Genomic DNA, 21,856 nt, shown 5'->3' with positions numbered 1-21,856 from the left:
AATGAGCAGTAAGGCCGCTCAGTGTAGATGTATATAGTATAACTGTATATAACAAGTATAACTGCACTTAGAGAAGATGGGTTACTAAAACAAGTAAATCAGTTGTGGTTTTTTTTTTTTTTCCTTTTTGAACCATCATTTTTATTAAGCAGAAAATTCATATACACAGTTGAATATATACATATAGCTCCACCCAAAGCACATAAATTCTGCTCTGGCTGGGGTGGGGATGGGGGGGGGGGTACAGCAGCAGTGGTTCCAAGGTTCCAAGAGCTGTTGGTTCACCACTGCTTTTACACCTTTCAGTTACTTAGTACATTGGAGCAGCCTGTGTGTAGGCACTCGATCCTCATGTGCTTCCTTTTCCAGAGATGACTTTGAGGCAGCGGGGGCAAGGAGTGCTTGAGGAATCTGAAGTGTACCTCCTGCAGCGAGGGCATTTGGCTTTGGTGGTGGGTAGGGCTATGACTGTATAGGAAGATTCTTCACGAATATCTCCACCTGTTAAAGAAAACATTGCTGAGGTCATCTACACACAGGTGTAGTTAATGTATTCAATCTCATGGATGAAGGGAGCAATCAAACAGGTTACAGTGCAGTAATAAGTAAATATGGCTTAGCAGAGAAGCAGACCTGGACTGGTTTTCTTACCTTCTAGGTTAATCAGAAAGTTTCCTTTGACAATGTTTGCATCTGCAGGTGTTTCTTTAGGTATCTCACTCAACAGCGTTGTTTGAGAAGCCATCATTATTTCATTCAGCTGTGACACTCTCGAAGATTCTTCAACCTGTAGCGCCTATGGAAGAGAGTTAATGTTCAGACCCGGGTTTGCTCCTCAGCATCCTCCTGCTTTCAGATATAAAGCAAAAAACAACAGAACCTATCAGAATTGCTGTGTGATTGCAATAGCTGTCATAGCCTTGTTGGGAAGGGAGCACAAGTTTGCTTATGTGAGACATGGGCCTGTACCATCTCCAGCAGTCCCAACCTCAGCCATGTTGTGACTGTGTGTTTTTATGGCAAGCACAACAAAGCCATGTACTGAAGCAAGTCTGCAGCAATCAGCTTTTTTTTGCACATACAGCTCTAATTTTAGAAGTATCTTTTACCTCCATTAATTCAAACAGCAATCCAGGCTCAATTACAATGATGACTTCATATTCCGAAGCATTCTTGCCAGAGATGGACCCAAGGAAAGACTCTCTCACTGCACATGCACCTTCAATCGCTTCCTCAATGCCAGGTTTCTTCCACCCTGAGCTTGCATTAATCCAGCCAGTACGAAACACACCCTCTGAGTCTCGAGAGGAAAGCAAACAAAGGGAATTTTAATTAAGCATCTTTCTATTGAAGAGTTTAAGTGAATAAAATAAGCCATTCTTTATTTATCTCTGCATTGATATTGCTTTGAACTATACAATTCAACAGCTCATCAGAAGAGGTCCCTAGAAAATGATGCGTGCTTTACCTTTCTTGTAAGGGAGGTGCTGGAAAACCTCCTCTGCCAAGTGAGGAAGAATTGGTGCGAAGGATCGAACTACTACATCTAATGCCTCTGCTAACACAGTTTGGCATGAACGACGCTTAGGATCTTTTTCTTCTTCACAGTAGAGCCTGCAGGAGATGTGAGTGTTAAGTTTGTACTTCCACGTTAATGTTATTAGTCAAGAATCGTACCTTACATGGAATGAAGCTTGAAGATCAGGAAAAGATGTCAGGATGCCCAGCTAAGTGCTAAAAGCCCCTTCCCTATAGACTTGCAAATATCACAGCTGTGTGCGCGTCTAGGCAGAAATACAGCTTCAAAAATCCCTTCTTAAAACATAGTTTCCATGTTCACAATGCTCAGTTACTTTCCAAAATGATTCAGTGCCCCTAGAGGACAGACCAGAGAAGCACACTGAGCAAAAGACTCCGCTGATGGTAACTAAGCTCTCACCTGCAGACCTGAGTGCACAACAGCACAACCCAGAATGGTAACATGTCACCCAAATGGTGAGTGAATACAACCTTCACCTCAAAGGGATTCATTTTCATCATCATTATTTTCCCTTTCCTACTCGATGGCTTCAAGGCAGCAGCAATGAACTCACCTGTCCTTGATAATGCTGAAATAAAAGGTAGATAAGTTCCTGGAGCAGAACGCTTGCAGCAATCGAACAACTTTGCTGTAGTCGTATCCTTTGTATGCTTCTGTAACCTGGGAGAGGGAGCAGAGAGAGAACGGGCACGTTGGTTTTCATCACACAGCGTGCGGAGACCACCCCAATGAATCTGAAACATGGACTGGGGTAAGTGGAGTCTGGGAGAATCCTTTCCTCTACAGGATGTCAGAACAAAAGTGAGGTGAGAACGTTAAAATCAAAGCCTTCCTCTTAGAAGCTGACAGGTGCTAAAAGAAGCACAATGTGATTATTATTTGCATACCTGCTGCACGCTGTGCTCATATGCTTCAAGCACGTTACTCTGCTGTGGCCAAACAAAACCATTACACACACATAACATTCATCTAAACAGAATTATTCATACCTTACTGCCGTAGTCTTGCAATAAATGCAGCATGTATTGGTCTACTATGTACATCTCTGAGGGAGGGATGGAATCCGTTTCTGGATTGAAGCCAGCCATATTTCCCAGCATGAAACGTAGCGTATTCCGAAGCTGGGAACAAAGCAGCCAGGTTAGACACTGATGCTCTGAACTTTGAATGAAACACAGAATGAGAATGTCCTGTGACTAATTAATTAAAGCTGGTTGCTTTTCAAATTGATTGATGGATTAATTACAGAACGCCATGAAGAACATATGCCAAAAGGACCTACAGAAACTGTAAAGACTGGGGGTTACCTAAGCTTGCTGCACAGAGCACACGTTTATCCTTCACACATTCCCTGCTTGATCCGCACACATAAAGAGCACAGCAGCACCCACCTCTATGTGAGTTCACTGAAGCCTTTTGCAGTGAATTCTACCTATCCAACACAAACCCAAATATAAAGAGGGCCTGTCCTTAGAATGAGGAGTATTAGCGCATTTGGTTCTTACCTTGTTGATGTCATCTCTGGCAGCATTGAGCACCACAGGCCCAATCAGTACCTCAGTGAAAACATTGGATTCAGCCACCCACCAGCGGAGAACATCGGCACCATATGGGGGGTCCTTGGTGTGATCCTAAGTAGAGATAGAGAGCAAAACTGGTAAGAGAGCCCTGCAGCACAGTGGGCACTGCAGTTCCACACTGACAATGCTGTGGGGTATCTGCAGCTGTGCACAGAACCCATTGCATTTGGAGGCCTTCACCCCTCCTTTGGCAAGGCTAACTGCTAAGCCGGGACTACAGCATGCACTCAGCACTGTGTATGGGCAATGGTAGAATTAAATATAGACTGACATCACAGCCTTGAATCCTTTGGATACTTAACATTAAAATATCAACGTTAGTATCTGAAGATACATATATATTTTCTTCATACTGTTTTCAGCTCTGGAAATCACAACAGAAATCAAGTTTCCCAGATCAACAAGTAGCCCCCAGTTGAGACCAGAAGGCTTCTGGGGTGCAAACAACTGTTTTGATGCCCATACTGTAAGGCACAGCTAAATGTAAGTTAAAACCTCAAATCCCACCTCCCCATCATTGCACAAACAGTGGTTATTCTTAAATTAAAAAGGAATTATTCTAAATCTGCCTCAAAATTTACTTCCTCTTAGCTGAGAACAGCTTTTATTAAAGCACTACAATTGACATAAAATAACTGAAGGTTTTTACTCCAGCCAAATGGAACTGCAAAGTAGCTAAAGTCTCTGGAAAAGCTTTCTAGAGTTCTGCTTGAGGACAGCTGCACTGAGAAAAGACAGCTGCAGAATCTGGCAGTGGAAACTTCTAATGTGCAGTTCTAGGAAGCTCAAGAGTTTGACTTACTTCACCTCCATTGATCACCACATCAGTGTCGACCACATTGCCAATGGATTTGGACATCTTTTCCCCTTTCTCCCCAAGAGTAAATCCATGAACTACCAGAGTCCTGAAGAAAAGATTTCACGGAAGAAAAGAACATCACTGAAAATAAATCGATGTTAAGAACAGATTCCTAATGAAGGTATTTAGAGGTGAAACCATACAGAAATCTACTCTGGCAAGTCTCAGGTCTCATCCATAGAGTTCAACCAACCATGAATACGCCATGCTACCAATCCAAGCAGAGCATAAATGTTCATTATCCTCATTTCATCTCACCACCATAGCAGACATCCAGGCACTTGTTTCAGATGTATTAAAAACTAAAATATTATCTACTATTCAAGCCAACGTATTTCTTAAGAGTTGCTCAGCCTCTTAGCAATTGACTCATGTTACTCTCCTGTGTTTCCTGTCTTGGAGGCAGTATGTCACAGCTATGAGGCACCATGCACATGGTGACACTGGATGCCTTACAGCCACATGTTTCAGACACACCCGCCAGCGACCGTAAGTGATTTTCATACTGTATCTCCCATAATAATCTCTTTGATTATAGGAATGCAAGACACAGCAGAAGAGCAGACTTTAATACCTGCATCTGATAATGCAATAGGATATAACCCCGATAACTAAGAAAGAAAACGTCTATTAAGATGGACGTTTTTTAAACAATAAATCCATTCCAATCTAATTTACAGAAAACTTTCCAGTGAAAACACAAAGGTGTAAATCAGATACACAACAATGGTTTCATTTCTTTATATGCTACTATCCACGCTATCAAAAGCCTACTATTTCATAAAGGAACTTGTAATGTGCTTGCAATCTGTGCACTTACTTATATGGTGCTTTTTTCCTTGTTGCCACACTTGTTAATAGAGAAGATTGAAACCAGCCTCCCAGTTGGTCTTTTCCCTCAAGGCATACATCTGCTCTCTGCTCTGTGCCTTTAAAAATAGAAGAATAGAAGCCATAGAATCATTTCGGTTTGAAAAGACCATTAAGACCATCATGTCCAACCACCAGCCCACCCACCACATTGAGCACATCCCTCAGTGCCACATCTCCATGGTTCTCAAACACCTCCATGGACAGTGGCTGCACCAGCTCCCTGGGCAGCTCTTCCAAAGGAGAAAGGTTTCCTAATAACCGACCTGAGATACAACATTATCCAAGTGAGACAATTTTGCACCAGTACTGCAACATTTGTTAAAATCCAAGAGTTGCTGAAATCCAGCACTGAACACATCAGCAGCTTGGTTTTCACTGAGCAAGACTATGGAAACAGAAGGTACAGCGCTCAGAGCTCTTCATGGAGCAGTAAAGCCATAATGGCCCCTCTGATGAAATTCAGTCACTGTGTGAAAGGGGGCAAGATGTGTTGATTCAAGAAGCCCCTCCTAGTCCAACACAGTTCCAGTCAAGTCACTATCAGAGAAAAGCATAACACGTAAGTCACAGAGCCTACAAATGTGCCACACTGTATTTGGAAGAACGCAGGGACAGGAATTCCCAGATGCTCAAACATTTCCCTGCTCAGCTTTTAACTTATAGTTCCTCTTAATCCACTTCTTAGGACCCCTGAGACAATGCTTCTTTCTGCTGCTGCCACCCTTGATTTATTTGCTTAACCTAATGGAAGTTTCGATATTTAGATCCATCCTGCAATAAAAGGAAGTTCAACATTACAAAGGTCAAGGCCATGCAGTTACAGCTCGCGCAAGGAAAACGTGTGGGTGGATGGAATGGTTTTTAACACATTTATTCCTTCACAAGAATCCACAAGGAGTTTGGGTCCTCTACCTCAGTTTCATTAAAGTTACAGCGCTTATATATAAATGAATTAGAACCATGAAGATCTAAGTTGAAGAATACGTTCAAGCAAGGCAGCGGAGCCTTCGGTTACCTCTTTGACACTGGATTGTAGTACATAGGTCATTAAGGAGAATGACAATTTATGATCCTCCAGGTTTGGATTTCAAAATTCCATATCTTTGATCTTACAGACTTTGACTTTTGGATTAAACGTATTGTATTTTAATGCCAGGAATGAATCAGCTCAGATAAATTCAAGTCTCTCAGTCAGCACAAAAGTTTAAGCACACAGATAGGCAAGTTGTAAAATAATCATATTCATTCCGTTAAATATTAGCCAATAAGATAGGGAAGGAGTTGTACTGAGAATTACCATCATTGCAGTGTGAAACTACGGGTGACTTTTACCAAGAGCAGATCATACACTGATGGAGTTCAGCATGTGTTTGTATAGGAAACCCTTTAAACAATGGTGATTTCAGGTTTGTAGCACACACGGTACTCTGCCCATGAGGGAAATGATGAGCTTTATAGGACAGTATTAAGACTGCAGGAGAAAGAGGGGATATCCAGTGATACTTGCACCATTTTGGTCCTGCAACTACAGGAACTGAATGTCTGATCTCAACGTGTGAGTTGCACCTCATTGTCACAGTGCCAATGCAGAACGGCACAGTCACCCCCACTTTGGCTCTGGGCCCACACTGCTCCATCTCATGAGCTGAGTGCTTTACTCACACACAGCGCATTCAATCCTATGTAAGCTCAGACCCAAGTTCCCCAACTCACAGAGGTGATATTTTTTGGGAGAACAGCATGGTTTTGTCTTGGCAGGGAAGTCTGTAAAGCTGTTTATTCCTGCTGGTTACTCTCCATTTATAGTTTTCAGTAACTCGAGTTCACTGTAGAAAGCCACGATTATGAACATGAGTCACACGGTTTTAGCCATCCATTACAGCCTCCAGTTGTCCTGAAATAACTCACGTGCTGCAGCCCTTTAACAGAACCACTGCTCCGCATTACTGTCCTCACAAGGTGAACGATAACTGCTGTTATCACTGATATCTTACCACAAAATGAACAGGTAGCACTTTGCAGGTAGCACGCCAACTCCCACGTGCCAGTGTGCCTTCATGACTTTAAGCTGCAGGAAGCTCTTGGAAGCAATTCTGGGTTTCTCCCTGGATTACATCCTTTTTCTTTCTCCTTAAGAAGTATTTGGGAAAAGGAACCTGACCAGTTAGTTCATTTGTAAGCCTTGCCAATCACTTTTAGTTCCATAGGGAGAAGTTAAGCAAAAGGTTTTAAAAGCCGGGGCACACTGAGAAATACAAAACAAAGCTACTAATTAGATCAATTCTCTTCCAAAGTGCATTCTTCATAAAGGGAAAATTACATTTGTCATTTTATGTGAATCTCTGGCTTTGCGTTTCCATTTCTGTGTCAGTGACTGGGAGACATAAGGAAACACAACCTTTGTAGCAGTTCTGAAGGTAAATCGCTTATGAAAACACCTTCCTCGTTAGTCCTATCCCCACATTTTGAACCAGTTGGGTTACTCCAGTCATGGCAAAAATAAGAAGCCTCACACACCAGGTTCCAGCAGGTTTCATGAAGACAGATGAGCAGGCAGAGAAGAGGCACTTTAAGGCTACCATGAAGAAAGACGTCCATATTGTGAAAGATGAAATATTTACTAGAATCCATGAGAGCCTCAAATGGACTAACAGCAAATCAAGGGTACTGATTCTGCTATTACTTATTAAACGCAGCATCCTTTCTTTACACAGAGTTTTTGCATCCTGAAGTGTTAAACGCTCAGAGAATTGAAGGATCTATCTATTTTATCACATAAAATGCCACTACTTCTCAGCACCTCTGAAAATCAAACCAAGCCAGAAACTTTTCTAAAGAGAATGAACTTTAACGTATGTAAAGGTCTTCTATAAAATGAGTGTTTGCTGATGGCACTGTTGCCTGACCACGTTGCTATGAAATAAAACCTCTGGTACTAACGTGTTTTATAATTCAACAAGATTGTTATCACGTAATTGTGTGCTGAGAGTTTAAAGTCCAGACTCAATGCATGGGACCAGCCTCCTCCTCTAGCAAGAACTCCTGACTTTGGACTATCTTCCAGGCAAACAGTGTGTTCTGCACGGGTAGATAGCAAGATACACACTGTGTTGTGTATATTAACCTGAGTTGAACACAAAATTACTACCTATTTTTCTATAATCTTGTTCTATCTTTTTTCACTTACAGAAGATCTGCTGGGTAGCAACTACTGACAGCTGGAACTACAGACAATGTACAGCAAATAAAGTATTTTAAGCAACAATATACTGCTTTAGTTACTGTCAGTAATCAGCAACAAGTACTACTGTGTTCCTACTATGTTGTTAAACTTCCTTTGATTCAGCAACTGATCTCAGTTCTGGTCTGTTTCAAATGCAATCCACTGGCACAAACTGAAATTTATTAAGTGAAGAATAATTTCAAAGCTACCAACTAGCAGTGAAATGCTTTGGTTATCTGTGCTGTGAAATTCTATACCAAGAACAAATATGGTCTGATTAAGAGATATGTTGTATGACATACGATAGGTTCAGACCCAGCAATGTATTCTAAAAATCAATGCCACCTTCAACTACAATGAATGTGAGTTTGCCAACAGCAAACCCTCCTCTTTACAAGCAAAAGCAACTTTAAAGGAGGTCACAACCAGTTTGCTGCTTGCACAGCCTGACTCAGTTTTGCTCATACCAAGAGCATCATGCAAAACAGTTACATTTTGTTCTTCAAATACTATAAAAGAATCATCAACACATTAATTCCGTACCTTCTAAAACATGAGCCCAGGAAGTTCCACTATCGAACCAGATGTCCAGGACATCCTGCCCCTTGACATAATCCAAAACATCACGACCACCAGCCTAACGGGAGAAAAACAATGGTTAAGAAATCCAAATCGAATACATCATATCATCAAAGCTTTTCAAAGCCAGAAATACAACACAATTGGTTTCTGGACCAGTTCAGGTCATGCTACCCAACTCCTTGAACAAAACACACAATAATTCAGATACACAATTTCTGATGAAAAACCCAAACTGAAGAAGGAAAATTTACCAAAGAAACTGAGATGGCACAGTAACACTACAGTTTCTGTTCACTTTCTAACACAGTTGTAGAGGGAACAATACAAAGACAGGAAGAACTAAATACAAATCCAGACATTTTAATGGCAAAGACTCAACATATATTAGTGCTGATGTTTAATTAATTAGAATGCTAGTATCCCCTCCATCTAAAAAGAGGAGAATGGAGATCAATGCCCTAAATTAACAGCACGAATCTGAGTTTTGCAGTATTCAGGTGCCACTTTCTGAATGTTCCTTTCACAAGATACCTTCTCACTAAGGCAGAAGATTGAAAACAATCATGAGATCGTATATTTTTCACTACTTCCCACCACTGAACCATTTCATGCACTTGTATTTAAGTCAGAAATTACCTTTGCTACAGCCTCTTTTGATAACAGCTGCTCAATAGGAAGGGTCCACCACGCATCCGTTCCTTGCTGCTCCACTATTTTGATGACATCTGTGATTGTTTCACTGGGTTAGTAGGGAAAAAGACACGTTCAAAATGACACATTCAGTTGTTGTCCACAGTAGGTAAGGTGATGTTGAATTGATTTTTGACATTATCTAGACATACACTGAGACAGCTTAATAAACAAAGTACTGCACTTCGTCTTCCTGATTCACAGAGCATTTAACGAAGAGGTAATTATTAAAACTTCAGGTGTATTTAAAGGAATACAGCAGATCAACCTGACTCAAAAACATCAAACTAAAAGCACCGCGTTACCTATCAGAGGTGAGTTTTTAATTCCTCACTTCTCAAGTTGAACAATTAATGTACATCTTGACCAAGTGTTGCAAAAGGAGAATAAGCAAAATAACTGTCTGGCACAATTCTCTTGCAAATACAGAAGGCCGATGATTTAACTCCCTTAGAGTCAGTGCTTAGTTTTATGTTTGGACATCAACATGTTTTCTCTGCAGTGCTGCTAAGCTGAGCTGTATCACTACAACATTTACTTGGCTCTTACAGACAAATCTAAAGCACAAAGAACCTAAGTTCTCCAAGAAGCTGTAAAACAAATTATTACATAGTAACACCGACAGGTAGGTAGGTGAGAAAACACCGTTTGACTCTTGATTGCGGGGATAAAATTACAATGCCAGACCTACCATGGTCTTTTCAAAGTAAGTCTGCCCAGAACAACAGAGGATATTTTATGGAGATGAACACACTAATCAGTAACACTTCCAAAATGGCAGACCACCATCACTCTTACCGCTCCAGATCTGACTGGATGCCATTCACCTTCCAATTGAAGGATCTTGGGACATAATTTATGACTTTGTAATGCACCTGCTGTTTATCTTGGTAAAACAGCATTTAGCAGCTCCATTTCTCACTGCTATCTTTTCCTTTCAGAAATATTTGCATAGAGGCTTATTTGTCTGTACAGTTGTCCAGTTGTGTCCCAAAGACAAATGCAAACAACTCCAGCTCTGGTACGCTCCCTGGAAGCTGGCCAGCAAACATCCCTTTATGGCTTCTCTCCTTCAGGCTAAATCTATAAATTCAGAGAGCTCTCAGGAAAAGACAGTTCAATGACAGCAGAAATCAGTTTTCCAGACAAATATCTCTCATCAGATCTAAGCTTTAAGTAAAGGAGGTACAGCCGGAAGAACTATCACTCAGACACGGTGTTTGATTTTCAGGTTGTCCTGTGTGGAGCCAGGAGTTGGACTCAATGTTTCTTGTAGGTCTCTTCCAACTTGGAACTATTCTGTGATTCAGAGTTCTCTGACATTGCAACTATAGATTGCAACTATAGAACAACCCAGAGTTCTAAAGAAATCAGGAGGGGAACAAAAAAGAAAGGAAGAAAAAAGAAGGCTTCCAAATAAGTAATTTCAACTAGAAAAATAGATTTGCCAAAGCTGCTCTAAGTCTGCATTCGGTTTTGTACCTCTCAAGCTCCTCCAGCTTCACTGCAAACAAGCAAACTAACTGGATAGTCTTAAGGAAGGCTGAAGGTTATTCGTTAATGTGAGCAGGCCTGTTGTGTTCAGTACATTTCTGTGCAGTGCTTGTTCTGTAGGAATTATGTAGGGTAATGATTTACATCAGCAGTGTCTGAATAGAAGCTTTTTGAGGGAGGGAAAAGTGAAATACACCCTACTGTTTGCTGCTGTCAAAGCTGTGTTGCTACCCATCTCTCCTATGGTCTATCATCAAAATTTAAAGGAGGGGACAAGTGGGACAGAAACACTGCAGTAGTGCAAACTGTGTCACTTGTAGAGAAGAGAAACTGCTCTCCTCATCAGCAGCAGGTTGTCATCAACTGTTACCAGACGAGAGAAAAACGAGTACATTTAAGTTATCAGTAGTATAAGGAGGAAGATCATTGCAAAGTACTCTCGTGAAGGGTCCAAGAGAAAACCACCTTCCTCAAATAACTACTCATCACTTTATAATCTGTGAGCTTCAGAGTGAGCATGGTAATTCCCAGAGTTAGCAATAAACACCATTGTAAAACTTTGCCCTGTATTCATATGCGGTATCTGGAAGAACTTGCATTACGTGTCATTTGCTACGTTTTTAACACTGAAACTCCTACGGCAATTCACGCTACCACGACACCAGCCAATCACTCTGAAGGCTGATATTGATTATGCTGAACACTTATTTAATGTGTTAACAGAAATTAGGCTGCATTATGATATAGACAGGAGAAGAATACAGTTCCCGATGGTCTCTCAACCTCTTTTCAACAGCAGTAAAGACGACAACTTATCTTCTTTCTAACATGAATTGGGATACTTCAGTAGTAAGTATTTAGGTTACGGTAAGTTGCTATTGCTCACAAGTAACTGAGACATTCAGTATTTTAAAAAGCTAATTAGCGTGCACAGTAGATCTATATCCAAAACGGGTTGGTTTTCTTTCCTGTCTGTTTTGTGTGTGTGTGTGTGTTAGAAATGTAAGTTACTTGCAAATCAGAGGCACAGAATGGGGGACAAGAACTCTTTTACTGTAATAACTTTTGCAATACTTATTGGCAAAGCTGCAATTATTATTATCTGAACAGGGTATCTGTAAAATTAAGAAGCTAATTCATGAGATAAAAAGAAAGCATGTATCTCATATTTATTTCCTGGTCTGGAAACATTAAACTCTGGTTTTAATTTTGGATCTCCTCTTCTTCAAGTTTCACAGTTTCCTTAAATCAGAATGTTTTCCTCAAGGAATTCATTACATTTTGAAAGCTGAGAAAGTTTCTGTATTTGGGCATTTATTTTACTTAATTTTTTTCCCCCGACTCACGCAGAAAAATCACACTTGTATTTCTACATTCTCCTAATTCTTACTAGAAATTGCAATAATTAAAACATCTTTTTTGCCTTCTGGGTTTTGATAATTATAATCATTATTTAATTTCTGACTGTAATGTGATGAGGCTCATTCTACAAAAAGAACTTAGCAGAGTGTTCAATTCATAAGCTTAGACAACAGTATCATAAATTCAAATCTATTTAAGGGCTACGTGGGGCCACAGCAGCAAACAAGAAGACCCATAAGGAGATCTGGCATCAAACCTGACGCATAAAAGATTACGATCTTTCAGCTTGCAAGTCAGAAGGAATATTTTGCAGTCACCAAAGATTGTGTCTGTTTGGGAGCAGCAGTTCTATTTTGAAAGAGGAATTTCCTGCAAATTTCCACATGACAAATTCATGTGGTCTGACTTACAGAGGGGCCCCCAGCAATTTCTATTAGGGATCTATTTTCTGCCAAATCTCTTTATTATTATTTATTTTATTCCAGTTGATAACGGATAGAAAGGATCATTCAAGACAGACCACTGGTGCTCTCATATGTAACAGCAACTCCATGTGGACTACACTGACTTCCAGTGGAGATGCTGTTACTTTTGATAGCGGCTCAAAGACTCCGGATCAGCTGTTCCTGGAATTACATCTATCCAATGTTCAAGATCTGAAAACAGCTTGAGTTTTGAAATGTGAGTTATTATTTACTGTTGTATAAGTGATATTGGATTATTTGCATGATCTATGTATGAAACTACTCAAGTGGTAGAAATATGTCAGCAGCCTGTTTTCAATGTGACAATACAAATGCAATGAAATACTGAGGCTTATGTATTTTCTTCAGTAAGAACTGGTGTCCAGGAAAATGACCTATGAATTGACAGACTGCTTTCAAAACGTGCCTGTCATTTCTATAGGCCAATATTCTGTGCACTTTTCCTACTCTGTCTGCCAAAATCTGCTATTAAAAGTCTGCTTTAAACCTTTGATGAGCATTTCACATTTTACTTTGAAAACTTCACCTCTACTGTAAAACATTTTAGAAGTAAGGAGAACTTTGAGCTTCAGAAGCTGTCGATTGAATTAAATAAATCTAATTTTGCAAGCATATTGGATAAGTCTCTTTTTCTCCCCTTGAATAACGCTCACTGAACATGCCATTGTACCCTTTTGCTCAGTCACAGACATGTGCAGCTTCTGGGGCAACACCCACACACAAAGGGGAGAGCCATTAATCGGCTGCAAAGCCTGGCATAGCAAAATGCCCTTGTAGGCATATATACAACTCCTGGAATCATCTCACACTGCACAATCACTTCCAGAAGACATGCATTGAACTGCTTTTCAGGATAACTTTCCTGTACCCCAGAAGAATTACCTTACATCCCTCCTTTCAAACGCTTTCTGTACCAGGTAGGACTGTCATCCTGGATCAGCTCCTTTAGCTGCTGAAGGAGCAATTCCTTCACAGTGCCCTTCATGTCTGACTGCCAGTTGCTGAACTGTATTTCGTTATACTCTTTAGTTTGTTTTAGAAGTGCATTAGTAACAACTTTTAGCAAGTACAAGGAACACACTTAAGCCTACTCTACAAATGGACTACAATAAGTATTCCTCAAAACCAGCATATGTTCGCACCAAAAATAGATTATCTTACAGTTTGTGCAGGTAAAATGATTTCACATTCCACAAAGCCTCCATATTTCCTGATGTGCCTCAGCATTACTCAAGTACTATAAATGACTACAGTTATTGTAGTCATTTCTCACAGTTATTGCCTACAGTGAGAGGCAAAGTACTCACCTGTGCACCTACACACCCAGTCACACCAGGTAAAGCTAAAGACTTAAAGTCCAATCCCTGCTGCCTACACCCCACGTCTCACTAACTATCACATTTCCACGCTCAGTGTAGCTTCTGGAAAACGAGCTGGACAACTTCTGGAATATTCACTCTTCACCAAAATAAAGAAAGTTCTGTAACACAATTTAAGTTAGTCTCCAGCTGTGTAATCTTACAGCCCATATTGAATTTACACAAACATTACTGAAGTTAAAATGTATAGAAAGGAGTTCTATTAGCACACAATAAGGCAGAAAACAATCACAGAGATGAATGGTGAAAACGGAACTCTCCAATATTATACTTATGAAATGACCTCTTAGAGGCTGCTCACAGTTGAATACCCCTCTGCTGCCCAAAGGAGTAAAAACAGTAACCTATTAATTCGTAAGAGACAAAAAGGACTTTATTTGGCTGAGGTTTCCTTTTTTAAAGCACAGCTGGATTTCTTCTGTGTTACACTGTCTGAAATTCAGTGTTTGCAAGAACTGTATACTATTAACAAAAGACGGCAGAACAAGGCACCTGAAGCTCTAGGCCAACCAAATTACACACCCAGAGTTCACCCACTCCCGTTACTGAAGCTGACTCTTCAAAACCACTCATTTTACTTTGCAACTAAGCGTAGTTATTTATTCTCCAACTGATTTGGTTATCCTGCTTCAGATTTCTTATTGTCAGTTAGTGAATTTCAAACAGTTATTTTGTCAAAATATCAGTATTATTCAATTTATAGTGCTAAGATTATAGTTAGGATCTATATTAGTCACAACTTGCATTTTATTCCTTGCTTAAATATAGAAGTCAGTGACTACTGCTTAACTTGAAGGTGGAGGATGAAAGTAGCAGTTACTACAAAGGAGATTCTTCAGATAACTTAAGTATCTAAGTAAACTCATACCTGCTAGTTACGTAAAGTCACCTTCAGTAATGAGTTTCTGCCTGTTTTAATCTATAGCTAAATTAGGTGTGTGTATAAACAATTGCAAGTAAGAACATATTTATACTGGAATAGTGATAATAAGTTTTAAATTATACTACTTACATAAGCTTTATAATACTGTATAATTGGAGTAGAACAGAGCTCATTCCTTCATTTCTTAGTATATAGTTAAATGAATACCTGTTTATTAAGCTTTCTCCTGTGTCCTTCTGATAAAATACAGGAATAGGAACACCCCAACATCTTTGCCGTGATATACACCAAAACGTCCTCCTGTCCAGCAATTCAAGCAGTCTGTTCATTGCAGATGTAGGAATAACCTTCACTTTTTTTAGCACTTCCTATAAAGGAGATAGTAAAACTGATGGACAAGATCCAGCAGACACACACTGTTCCTCACTAACATATAACACATACAGTCCACCATAGAATCACAGAATCTATACAGTTGGAAGGGACCTTTTAAAGGTTATTTCATCCAAGTCCCCTGCAACGAACAGGGACATACACAGCTCAATAGGGTTGCAAAGAGCCCCATCCAGCCTTGAAAGTCTCCACGTACAGGACATCAACTACATCTCAGGGCAACCTCTTCCAATACCTCACCACCCACACTATAAAAGACTTTTTCCTTACATCTAATCTAAAACTACCACCTTTAAGCTTGAAACCATTTCCCCTTGTTCTAACACAGAAGACCCTGCTAAAGAGTCTATTTTCTTCTTTCCTGGAGCTCCCCTTTAAATGCTGAAGGACAACTATCATGTCACTTCCAAGCCATGTTCCAGAGCAACCAATATACATACATACATATATATATATTTGCTAGCTCTAACAGACATACCCTATGTGAATCAGAAATAGCTTAAGCATCTGTGCTTTGAAACTACATCTTGACACACGCTACCTGTATTACAGAGTATGGGTTACCACTCACTCTTCACCCCACTGAATAACCATCTTATTTTAATTCTTTCTAGATAAAGATGAATATGGAATAAACAGGCCATGCCCTATTTAGAGCAAAATCACTGTTACCAAGACAGCCTAATACACTGCTTGGAGTTCTCTGTATAATTTCAAAAACCACTGTATATTTCAAACAATGTTTTAAAATGATTTAAAATAGGACTGTAGCAAAAGAAACAGATGACCAAACAAAGGCATCTGACCTTGTAAGACTACTGTCATAACAAAGCTAACTTTACCGATGATAAAAAAAATACATGTTTCAAGGTCAGATTAGAACAGACAGTTTAAGAAACATTTTGGGGTAAAAAATTCAGTAGCTCTTTAAGAAACTTTTAGACCTCATTTAAATACAATGAACAAACTTATCAGTCATTATTTCCATCCTGAATTCTATCAATATTGCCAAATAATAACATGACAACATTAATCATTTCTATAATACCTGACAACTGTGTATTGTCTGTACTGGTCTGTAGTGACCTGTATCAAGACTGTTTCCCTATTTCAAGTATTATCAGCCACCTTTAAGTGTCCCACAGGAAAGCAAAGTAAGATACCTGTGCTGTAGCCTTTACATCTGCTGTGTTTACAAACCACTGCTTGCTGGCACGAATAATCATTGGTTTTTTAGTCCTCCAGTCATATGGGTAGCTATGCACATATTTCTCCTCTTTTAACAAACTCCCTGCTGCTTGAAGCATCTTAATGACTAAGAAAAAGAAACAAAGCAAGATGAAAATCGGGTTTGACCACAACATTTATGTTAACTTCAATTAATTCCTTTCCAGGAAGAACACGTATAAAGAAGTGCTTGCATCTCATCCACATTCAAACATCTTCAGTTTATACAAATCCTCAAGACACAGCCTGCAGGGATGTGGCAGATAAAGTAACAAATGGCTAAACATCAGATACGCACCAGTTTCGTTTCCCTCATTGAGTACATTCTTGTTTTTAAGTTCAGGACCCGCAGCTTCAGTAAAACGTCCACTTTCATCCACAAGGCATTCCTGAAAAATAAAAACACAGATTATGGAAATAAAATACTAAATGACTATTAATTACTTTTTTTTTTTTTTTTGTAGTCAAAAGCGAGTTAAGCACTCTCTGAGTAGCTACTTTTCTAATGAGAAGCAAATTATGTCAGATTTTAGTATGGTTCAGGTTTAACAAACTGCAGCTCTGTGGTTTACCTACAGACAAGTTAATTTGACATGAGAAGAAGCAAGTCCCTCAATGTATGCAAAAATACCATCTTCCATCACGTCATTGGTGAGTATTTGAATGGTTTTTCAAACTAACAGTTAACCAGAAGTTGCAGGAAATTGAGAGCAAAAGATGAAATAATCAAGTACCGTGGATAGCTGATGGTGAGAAGCTACACTGTAGTCTTCCATACCATGAGCTGGGGCTGTGTGAACTAATCCTGTTCCTTTTGCCATTGTCACATGATTTGCAGGTAGAAGAGGAGATACTCTGCCAGGAATTGTGGGATGAGCACAAGAACCATCAGCTAAATCTACACCTAAAAACAGTAAAAAAAATGGAGAAAGCAGAGAAACAATTCATGGATTCAGCTTCTTACCAGAGAGCGGAAATGGAACAAATGATTGTATGCACAGGACCCTTTTCATATGTAAAAAATGCAAATCTAGAATCAGAGCTTGAACTATCTATCCTTCATGCTACAAAATCACCTTTGTCAATCATTTTCTTCCTAGAGGGAATATGTTTAGGAACAGCTGTCAGGTAGCTTAGCACACAAATACAGAAGCTAACAAATATAAACACCAACTGCCAAAAAGGCTCAGTACTACTATTGTTTTTTACTCTGAAAATGAAGACATGCAAAAACACCAGAATAACTTAAAAGGAAAATGTTACTGCAATAGGTTTCTCACCTCCTTCAGATACACACATTTTCCTGAATCACAAATACAGGTGAATGACTCAAATCCATAAATGGCACAATAAGCACCTCAAAACGCTGAATCAGAAGGCTGCCTATTACAAAATATGACTCTGCAGCATGTTGGAATGCAAATTTAACTGCTGCAGTTCCTCAGTATAAATAATAACCTACGATACCTCAATCATCCTCATGGCTATGAATAAGGCTTCAGATACTGAGGCAACGAACTACAACAATAAGAAGTGAAGTGTATTAAATGACAGCACTGGCTGATAGCACAAGCAGTTATGCTGCACCAGGTATTTTCTTCCACTAGTTTTCATATTATTTAGCAATCGGGCAGTCAATAAACATACTTGTAACCAGCCCATTGTTGTTAGGGTTGAAAGAGATGAACTGCAATGAGTATAACTAAGATTTTGATTCCATTCTATGTTTAAATTCTATGTTTAAATTCTTCAAGTGTAAATCCAGAATTTAAACATTACTTTGAAATCTATGACTGAGAATTTCAGCTACAACACACCAATTCTAAGCCTGACAGACTTCCACATAACACAAAAAAACATCAAAATGGAAGCAAATTTCAATTATTTGTAACATTTCTAAGCAACTTAATATAAATAATATTAAAATCTACCTTTACACGTTGATATAACCTCAAACTGTGTGTCCAAAACAGCAGCTGTAGATTCAACTCTATCTGTAGCTAGAATGAAGCGTTCACCAGTAGTTGCACACTTCACAACTGAATATCTACAATGTAAATACAGATTAATGATACTAAATAATTAGGAACATCATAAAGTTAAGCATGAAAATAATGTCTAAAACACAGCAAAAAGACTTTCAAGATGAACATAATCAATTCACTTTTAAATCCAAAAATAATTTCAAGATAGCGTAGCATCAGAAAGAAGAATTAATTAAAAATTAAAACAGAAACTAATATATTCATTGAGATATGGAATGCGGTTTACAATTGCATTGCTTAAAAAAAGATGCCTTAAAAATTGTAATGGGTATTGAAAGTGTTTTAACTGTGCTGATAAATATTGATAGGAATGATGAGATCGGTGAACCAAGTTAAACACACGTACTCTGCATCTGGCATGTAGCAAACTGCTTGATTCGCGGGCACAGTCCAAGGTTGTGTGGTCCAGACCAGCACACTGGTAGGGGATGATCCATCTACAGATGTAAATTGGAAGCACTTTACTTACAATTATGATAAAAATATAAACTATCAGTCTTAATATCTGCAGGGAAGTCATACCTATCACAGAGGCCAGCTTAGGTGGTGACTTCTGCAGGGGAAATTTCATGTACACAGAACGACTGACGTGCTGTTCGTTGTATTCAAGCTCTGCTTCAGCCAAGGCTGTTCTGGGTAGTTAACAAACATAAATTAATATGCTTGAGCATGAAAAGCTACTGATAGCCTTGCTAAAATTTAAAAGGCAGAACAGTAAGTTGATTCTTACTTTGCTGAAGGAGACCAAAACACAGGTTTATAATCCTGATAAATGAAACCCTGTCGAGGAAAGGAAACCAAATGTTAAAAGACTCCGAACCCATAAAACAAACCAAAAGATACATACTTAGTGAGAAAGTGAGTGTACCTTATCATACATTTTGTGGAAGACTCTCAGCTGGTTAGCTTCATACTTTGGATCAAACGTACGATAGCAGTTGGCCCAATCTGCCATGATGCCCCAACGAATGAAGGCAGCTTTCTGTTTCTCAATGGCTCTTTCTGCAAATTCTTTGGCTGGAAGGAATAGTTCAATTAATTATATGCTCTAAGGTCAATATGAAAACATTTAAAATATACTATTAACATATTTAAGAAGAGGCTGAGCTGAACATACCGAAATTATATACTAACTACTGACATATATTACATAGATCAATCAAGCTGAACTATATATAATTCAGAGAAGTAGTTACATAAAGTAACTGCAAGAGGTAAAAAGATATAGTTAAGTAAAGCAGAAATTGAAACCTTCTGCTCTTTATTTTACTGTTAAATTCCTGGTCAATGTTACGCATGTTCATTACAGTAACAAATTCAGCCTGTGTTGAGTCATTTTGCTCCTAATATTATATTGTACACCATCTGCTTAGAAAACACATACAGTGATCTTAGAAAGCATCAGCAATACCTGATAGTGACGGCTTAAAGTGCAAAAACTTTATATAAAACATAAAATTCAAAACATGGTGAGTAATATGTAGAAATACTTAAGCCTACTTTTCAAACATAGATATTGCAAACAGTACTTTACCTTTTTGTCTAATTTCCACTGGTGACAGATTTTCAGCTCCTCTGACTTCCGACAATGCCTTCAATTCAATTGGCAATCCATGACAATCCCATCCTGGCACATAATGCACTTTATAGCCTCTCATCATGTGGAAACGATTAGTGATGTCTTTCAAAATCTGAAAGGACAGAAGGTTAGAACTGCAGCTCCCCCATGTGGAGAAGGGACATAATGACTAAAGATATCAGCGACCATCTCCCAAAACAGGAGGCTTTCATAAATGTAAGTTTTTGCACCAGAACCTTAAGAAGCTGTGGGAAACATTTTGCTTTTTCCCATTCAGTAGCATTTGTAAGACTATCGCTCTCAGGTTGGAATCTAAACGCACCCAAGCATATTTAGCATCATTATTTGAAACTTAAATGCTTACTTTAAAAGGCACTAACATTCTGTCAGCGGTTCCATTGAGGGTATCAAGATAAAGAACAAATGAAATACAACAAAGTTTCAAGATACCCCAAGGAAAAAAAGAAACCAAAGGCACAACTCAATTATGCACTACAGTAACTGTGTATATGTATGTCTACGTTTACATTAGAACTACATGAATATAAATAAACATTGATAACAAACACAAGCTGCATTTAATATCATTTAAGAATTAATTTTCTCTAAAAATACTTTCTTGTTTTACATAAACAGCCTCAAATGAACACTCAGCACACAGGTACTGTGTATTACTCTATGTGGTGTTGTGACATACTATGTATGTCATAGTATGGTCTTCATACTGCCTTGGTATCTTATAGTATCTTTTGTCACTGTATCGCTTTCTTTCGCCCACGGAATGAAAATTAAAAGCCCTGAATACCAAAATTAGCCCAAACATTTGGAAGGGTTATTAATAATAAATGGTAACAGAGAGCACACAGCGTGTTACAAGAAGCATTTATCATTTCAAAGCAGCATAGAATCGTAGATTGCTTTGGGTTGGAAGGGACTTGAAAGCCCACCCAGCCCCAGCCCCCAGCTGTGATAGGGCTGCCCAATCCCCACAGCTCAGGCTGCCCACCAGGGCCCCATCCAACCTTTCCTCTATCACTTCCATGGATGGGGCAACACAGCTTCTCTGGGCAGCTGTGCCAGGGCCTCACCACCCTCTGAGTATGTATACGTATATAAAGTAAAGGTATTTACTTTATTTAAAGCATGGCCAACGTGAGGGTCTCCATTGGCATACGGTGGTCCATCATGAAGACAGAACTCCTGCTTGGTTTTCCTTTGCCTTTGCCACGAATACAGCTCCAAGAAACCACTTTTCTGCGGAGACAAGAGGAAAATGCCCACCATGTCAACACTCGGCACACTTCCTGCATGGCAGAGCACTTTAAAATCTAACACAAACAAAGCAAACTACGGGCGGAGAGTTGCTGCACGGCCCCCCACCTGCTGCACCTCCAGCTCGGTGTCGGGCTGCAGCAGGCCCGGCAGCTGGGCTGCAAAGCGGCTGTGAGGCAGCAGAACCGTGTCCCGGTACTGCGACTCGTGCCGGCTCTCCTCAGCAGGATGCCGGCTGTTGGCCTCCGAATGGGCCGATCGCGCCCAGCCGCAGGCAGCCCCGAAGCGGGCTCGGAGCCGTATCCGCGGCGCGGCCTGCCATGCCCGCAGCATCCTCACGGCTCCACGGCCACGCACTGCGGGAGCTTCCGGCTGCGAGACGGCGAGCGA

The 21,856-nt window shown here is 39.6% G+C and overlaps 1 protein-coding gene across 2 annotated transcripts; it reads right to left on the bottom strand.

Moving 5' to 3' along the window:
* Positions 1-78: 78 nt before the first annotated feature.
* On the bottom strand, positions 79-21,826 carry IARS2 (isoleucyl-tRNA synthetase 2, mitochondrial). Of its 2 annotated transcripts, none has more exons than XM_015857176.3 (23): positions 21,575-21,826; positions 21,326-21,448; positions 20,150-20,306; positions 19,484-19,632; positions 19,346-19,395; positions 19,138-19,247; positions 18,962-19,052; positions 18,502-18,617; positions 17,305-17,474; positions 16,869-16,959; positions 16,507-16,658; positions 15,158-15,318; positions 9,294-9,396; positions 8,619-8,712; positions 4,800-4,908; positions 3,923-4,025; positions 3,046-3,171; positions 2,530-2,661; positions 2,094-2,200; positions 1,469-1,614; positions 1,110-1,300; positions 652-796; positions 79-501 (listed from the first exon to the last, which is right to left on the bottom strand). In XM_015857176.3, exons 1-23 carry the CDS (start codon positions 21,797-21,799, stop codon positions 350-352), a joined length of 3,003 nt encoding a protein of 1,000 aa, XP_015712662.2. In that variant the 5' UTR covers positions 21,800-21,826; the 3' UTR covers positions 79-349. The 2 variants fall into 2 exon arrangements, with proteins under 2 accessions (XP_015712662.2, XP_015712663.2); XM_015857177.3 differs by having other exon boundaries at positions 105-501; positions 1,110-1,294.
* Positions 21,827-21,856: the final 30 nt, after the last annotated feature.

This window comes from Coturnix japonica, chromosome 3, assembly GCF_054131305.1.
Source record: "Coturnix japonica strain WE chromosome 3, WE-NBRP24, whole genome shotgun sequence".
Lineage (NCBI taxonomy): Eukaryota > Metazoa > Chordata > Aves > Galliformes > Phasianidae > Coturnix > Coturnix japonica.
The sequence above is the reverse complement of the archived record's forward strand: the minus strand, read 5'-3'. Positions and strand labels throughout refer to the sequence as shown.